At 47.5% G+C, this 6,000-nt stretch overlaps 1 protein-coding gene across 4 annotated transcripts in view; it reads left to right on the top strand.

Annotated features, from left to right (window-relative positions):
• The first annotated feature begins 926 nt into the window (after positions 1-926).
• The window catches only part of GSPT1 (G1 to S phase transition 1), a 45,545-nt gene continuing 40,471 nt past the window's right edge, over positions 927-6,000 (top strand). Inside the window, exon 1 of one of the 4 annotated variants that reach the window (XM_053555551.1) lies at positions 927-1,531. In XM_053555551.1, coding sequence (XP_053411526.1) covers positions 1,171-1,531 — 361 coding nt within the window. In that variant the 5' untranslated portion in view covers positions 927-1,170. Of the gene's footprint in view, positions 1,532-1,883; positions 1,904-6,000 lie in introns of those variants that run through there. The other 3 variants (XM_053555550.1, XM_053555549.1, XM_053555552.1) reach the window with 3 other exon arrangements.

Genomic DNA, 6,000 nt, shown 5'->3' with positions numbered 1-6,000 from the left:
AACCTGTAAGTGTAACGTGAAGTCAATAAAGTGCTATGGGAATGTTTGAGCAAATCAGACAGTTCAAAAGGAAACCACTTTACCCAAAGTGAAAGGAAGCCGGACACCAAAATAACCCTGTTAAGTACAGCCGGATACATCACGGAATATGGCAATCCTCGGTTTAATTTACAAACTCCTTTGCAGAGAGAAGGAAAGGATGGAAAAGTTTGGGTGAAAGATTTAACTGACTAGTCAAACAGTGAGTCATTGAAATTTTCCAGTTAACTGGCAGAACTTGGGCCTCAGCGCTCTGTAAGACACAACTGCAGTTTAAGTTGTAACATCTCACAGTTTTCTCTTTCACCAAATGAATACAAAAATGTAACTGACTTTGAAATCTACATTGGCTTTGAATGTAGGGCAAAATCTGGGGATGCGGAGAAGGAAAACGAGAGAAAGAGAACAAGGTAGCAGGACCGCACAGAGAACTCAGAATGGTGGTGAACAGAGAAGGAATTTTCAGTTTTTCCCACGTTATATATGCTTTCCGTTCTCCTGCATCCTGATCCTAACGGGCCGGAGTGGACCCCTCCTGTGGGCTAAAAGCTTTATTCTCTGTCCTCACCCAACCTGGACTCTCGCCAGGGCCCACTCCGGCACCCATCCTCTGACAGGTGGAGCAGCCCAGACGCCACCAAACCTCCGCCTCCTCGCGCTGCCTGCCGGGAGCCAGGGCCGCTTCCGGTTGCGCCCAGGCCCTGAACTCCGACTCCCGTCGGCCTCCGGGAAAACCGCAGCGGGGTCGCGCGGGCGCTGCCGGAACTTGTAGTTCCGCCCTCGCTGCGCTCAATAGCCGGAAACGGGGGCGGGCAGGCCGAAGAACTACCGTGGCGAAGGTACGGATAGCGGTGAGGGGTCAACCCGCGTGGGGTTAGTGGTGAGGCAGTCGTAGGTTCTGGGGTTGGGTGGGAGAACCTCTCTCACACACGAGGAGGGTGGAACTGCCGCCGCCGCGAGTGCGGAGTCGGGACTGGAGCTGCTGCCGCGGCGACACCAAGGATAGCGTCGCTAGCCCCGGGCCCTTCTGCCTCGCTGCCTTCACTGGGTCATCGCGGCCTGCTCCTCCCCGGCCGGTAGCCCCCGCCTCCATTTCCCGCCCTCTCTTTACCACACACGGCCCCCCCGATCATGGATCCCGGCAGTGGCGGCGGCGGCGGCGGCGGCGGCGGCGGGAGCAGCAGCGGCGGCAGCAGCAGCAGCGAGTCGGCGCCCGACTGCTGGGACCAGGCGGACATGGAGGCCCCTGGGCCGGGCCCGTGCGGTGGCGGCGGCGGCCCTTTGGCGGCGGCGGGGACCGAGGCCCAGCGTGAGCACCTCAGCGCGGCCTTCAGCCGGCAGCTCAACGTCAACGCCAAACCCTTCGTGCCCAACGTCCATGCCGCCGAGTTCGTGCCGTCCTTCCTACGGGGTCCGGCTCAGCCGTCGCCATCCCCAGCTGGCGCCGCCACCAACAATCACGGAGCCGGCAGCGGCGCGGGAGGCCCTTCGGGTAAAGGGCCGAGACGCTGGGCAGCCCCGGGGAGGCGGGAGGGGACGTCGGGCAGCTGGCGTGGGGGCTGTAGCCCACATGGAGTGGGGGTGCGGCCTGGGGACGCGCGGCTGTGGGCCCTGGTCGGCACGTGGGGCGCTGACAGTGGCGCCGGGCTTGGGTGGGGCGGCGGTGGGCCGGGCAGGGAGGGGCGGCGCGTCGGAAGACCCCGCGGGCCTGAGCCCCGCCTCTCCCTGCCCCGGGTGGAGGGCTGCGGTTGCCCCCGGAATTCGGAACCGTGTGGGACCCAGCAAGGGCAGCGGCTGATGAGTGCCACGAGACCCATAAGAGAGGACAGATGGAGCCAGGAGTTAGTCGGGTGGGCGTTGAGAGGTCCGAGGAACTGGGGAGGACAAATGCTCGGTTTTCCATTCACCTTGGGCCGGGTCGAGAGAGCGTCCTTTGGTACAATTTCTACTATTAAAACTGTAATTACATTTTAAATATCTACGGCACGGAACCGTCCCGAAGGAATCCCAAGATGCATTGCAGTCTTGTGATCGGCAGAAACTGTTGGCTATCTATACAGGGATCTTTTTTACGCTTAGAAAGTTCAAAAGTTAGGATTCTTAATGTGTGGTAGGAAACTGTATTGTGCCTTTTTTCTTAAGTGGGTCTTAGACTTCTTTGTCAGTAACACGTTTAGAATTTTCTTGTTATAAAATCGTTGACCTTATTCCTATTACTTGGTATAACTCTTTGTGTTGTGTCAGTAATCTAATCTATTTCTTCAGACACTTGAGCATTTGTATAACTTAATAGTTGTCACGTGCCTTTCTGACAGTAGCTAAATCATACTTTCTACGGTTTCAAGTTAAGTTCCGTCTGTAAAAGGCTTCCTGAATTTAGGGACTGCTTAATGGTAAGGTAGCAGGCTTTCAGGTACTAATTTTGTAGGAATGTCAAATGAGTGAACTTAAGTTTTCTCACAATGGTGTTTTAGAGACACTCAGCATTACATTCACATTAAAGAGAAAATGAAAAAGGAAAAGGCTGAATGTCTTTTTTCATTATTTAGCCAATATATTAGTGGGCTAGATCGCAGACTTTTTCCACGTCATTTTAAGTGACAGCGTACATAGTATCGTTTTCTCTCATTAAAGTTCTGTATTGTAGTATTTCCTAGATAAGTGAACATTGTAAAAGTGCTCTACAAGTTTCATTTCTTCAGAAACTTGCCAGTTTGCTCTCTAGAGGTGAAAGGATAAGAGTTTGTGACACAGGTATGTGAACACACAGTTTGGATTTGGTTGTTTCATTGACTGGTTATTTTACTTGTGTGGGTGGTTAATGTTTTCCTTTTGATTTTGAACAAGGAAGTTTAGTTTTTAATCCTTGACCTCAAACTATTTTGATGACTACTTAAACTAGTTCACTTACCAGCTCCTCAAATTGCCTGATTCCCTATAAATGGATTTTCTTTCTTACCCTCACTCCTTGCTCTGGAGCCACTATCACCACTCTGGCTAGAATTAGGACTCTGCAGCTAAGCCAGTCATCAAGGGGGAACCATCCATACAGCAGTGGTCTAGCAATGGTCACTATTGAGTGACTAGACAGTACCTCTTACATAGGTTTTTCTCTCCTTGGTATTTGCTAATTTGTAGTCTTATTTTTAATCCTTGTCTCTTGGAAAGTGTTAGACATTAGAGATAAAAAAAATCTATAAGGAAGTTGTTGTTGGTAAGAAAAGTCCCTGCATTATGGTGAGCTTTTTACCCCCTTCAATTGGAAACCTGTTTTGGTATTGTTGTTGTTGTTTTAAGAGACAGAGTCTCAGTAGAGTGCTGTGGCATCACAGCTTACAGCAACCTCCAACTTCTGGGCTTAGGCGATTCTCTTGCCTCAGCCTCCAGAGTAGCTGGGACTACAGGTGCCCACCACAACTCCCGGCTATTTTTTTGTTGCAGTTTGGCCAGGGCCAGGTTTGAACCCGCCACCCTCAGTATATGGGGCCGGCACCCTACTCACTGATACAGGCACCGCCCGGAAACCTGTTTTTGGTGTTACTGATATTACTGACTACTTCTACCAAAGTACCAATTAATGTTTAAAAAACTGTCCTGTGTATCATGTCTGGAAAAGAATGGCTTTTCTAAATTGTGGTCCAAAATTATGTAGGATTGCATAATCATTCTGGTCCATAAAAAATCACAGTCAGATAATGATGCTTGGAAAAAATTGGAAATAGCATCTAGATTGAAACTAACAAAGGGAGAACCAAGAAGTTTGTGAGTTTTTTTTTGATAGTGAGGAAATGGATAATAATAGGGCTAGCATGTTTTCTTTTGTTGTTAAGCCATAGCTGAAATTTGTGGTGGATCATTTTAAAATAGATGCCAAGTGTCAGCGTCTGTAACTCAGTGAGTAAGGGCGCCAGCCACATATACCAAAAGCTGGCAGGTTCGAGCCCAGTCCAGGTCTGCTAAACAATAATGACAACTACAACCAGAAAATAGCTGGGCATTGGGCCAGTGCCTGTAGTCCCAGCTACTGGGGAGGCTGAGGCAAGATAATCCCTTAAGCCCAAGAGTTTGAGGTTGTTATGAGCTGTGACGCCACAGCACTCAACCAAGGATGACATAGTGAGACTGTCTCAAAGAAAAAATAAAAAAATAAAATTGATGCCAGGAGAGCTGTTGAAGGAGCCTAGAGATCAGACTTCTAGAATAACTTTTATAATGTGCCTGTCTAGGATGAACATCTATCATTTCTCCCCCAAACAGGCTGGTTTGTCTGTTTTTTTTTTTTTTTTTTTCTTTTTAAATACCTACAGTGCTGCCTTGAGCAACCAGTGGAGGAAGATGCTTTTTGCACAGTGTCATTCATCTTCACTGGAAGGCTGCTGGTGATGCCTGTCTCTGAAAATTTAAGAACATAGGTTTCCAGAGAAATGATTAAGTAGAACCCATTTGGGTATAATTAAGTGTAATTCCTTTAAGTGTAATTCTCTATAGAGCTAAGTAAATTGGCCAAGTGATTCTCCTTAAAATAGAGGGTCTGAAATGAATGAAAGTATAGAAGAAGAAAAAGCTAAATGTGTATTAGAATAAACGTTTTCTCTGATAGAATATACTTATTTTAAGTTTCAACTTGCACCTAGCTGTCTTTTTTTTTTTTTTTTTTTGTAGAGACAGAGTCTCACTTTATGGCCCTCGGTAGAGTGCCGTGGCCTCACACAGCTCACAGCAACCTCCAACTCCTGGGCTTAAGCGATTCTCTTGCCTCAGCCTCCCGAGTAGCTGGGACTACAGGTGCCCGCCACAACGCCTGGCTATTTTTTGGTTGCAGTTCAGCCAGGGCCGGGTTTGAACCCGCCACCCTCGGTATATGGGGCCGGCGCCTTACCGACTGAGCCACAGGCGCCGCCCACCTAGCTGTCTTTTTTTTCATTTGTCTTTGTTTCACTGGTGAGACACAGTCTCACTTTGTCACTCAAGCTGGAGTGCAGTGGCTTAATTGTAGCCTTGAACTCCTGGGCTCAAGCAGTCTTCCTGCCTCAGCCTCCCAAATATCTAAGACTGCAGGGTTATACTTGGCTGATTTTTTTTTTTACAGGGTCTTGCTACATTGCCCAAGCTGATCTCCAACTGGTTGCTTCAAGGAGTCTTCCTGCCTTGGTGCTAGGATTATAGTGTGAGCCACTGCACCCAGGCTAGCAGTCTTATTTATTATTAAATGAGAAACAGGTTTAGCAATGTTAAATAGTCACGGTTTGTACTGTTCTTTGTGCCATGCCATCCATCTTTAATGCCACTCAACTGTGCAATTTAAAAATAAGTATGAAATAAAACCAGTGGTCCTTAATACTTCCTCAGAGGAAGAATTGTCTCCAGAACATAGGAAATTTTATTGTAAAACGTGAATTTTAAAGACAAGTGTCTTTTTTAGTGTTTGGTTTTTGTTGAATGCCTTTTTGTGGGGGAGGGAGTTTTTTTAATCATTGAGATATAATTTACATAGTATAAAATTCACCCTTTTACACTGTATAGTTCAGTAGTTTTTAGTATATTACAGGATTATGCAACCCTTACCACTTTGTGGGTGCTTTTTAATCACTGAATATTTATTTATTTATTTATTTTTTTTGAGACAGTCTCACTCGGTTACCCCAGTAGAGTGCCATAGCCTCAGCCTAGCTCATAATAGCCTCAAACTCTAGGGTGTAAGTGATCTTCCTGCCTTAGCCTGCTGTGGAGCTGGGGCTGCAGGTACCTGCCACAATGCCTGGCTAATTTTTTTCTATTTTTAGTGGAGACAGGGTCTCTCGTTCTTACTCAGGCTGGTCTCAAACTCCTGAGCTCAAGAGATCCTCCCTGCCTTAGCCTCCAGAAGTGCTAGGATTACAACCCAGCCTGCCTTACTCAATATTCTTAAAAGTGACCTTCTCAGGGCCACCAGAGTAGGAAGGATACTGAATCAAAGTAATG

This window comes from Nycticebus coucang, chromosome 12 (genome assembly GCF_027406575.1).
Source record: "Nycticebus coucang isolate mNycCou1 chromosome 12, mNycCou1.pri, whole genome shotgun sequence".
Taxonomy (NCBI): domain Eukaryota; kingdom Metazoa; phylum Chordata; class Mammalia; order Primates; family Lorisidae; genus Nycticebus; species Nycticebus coucang.
The sequence above is the reverse complement of the archived record's forward strand: the minus strand, read 5'-3'. Positions and strand labels throughout refer to the sequence as shown.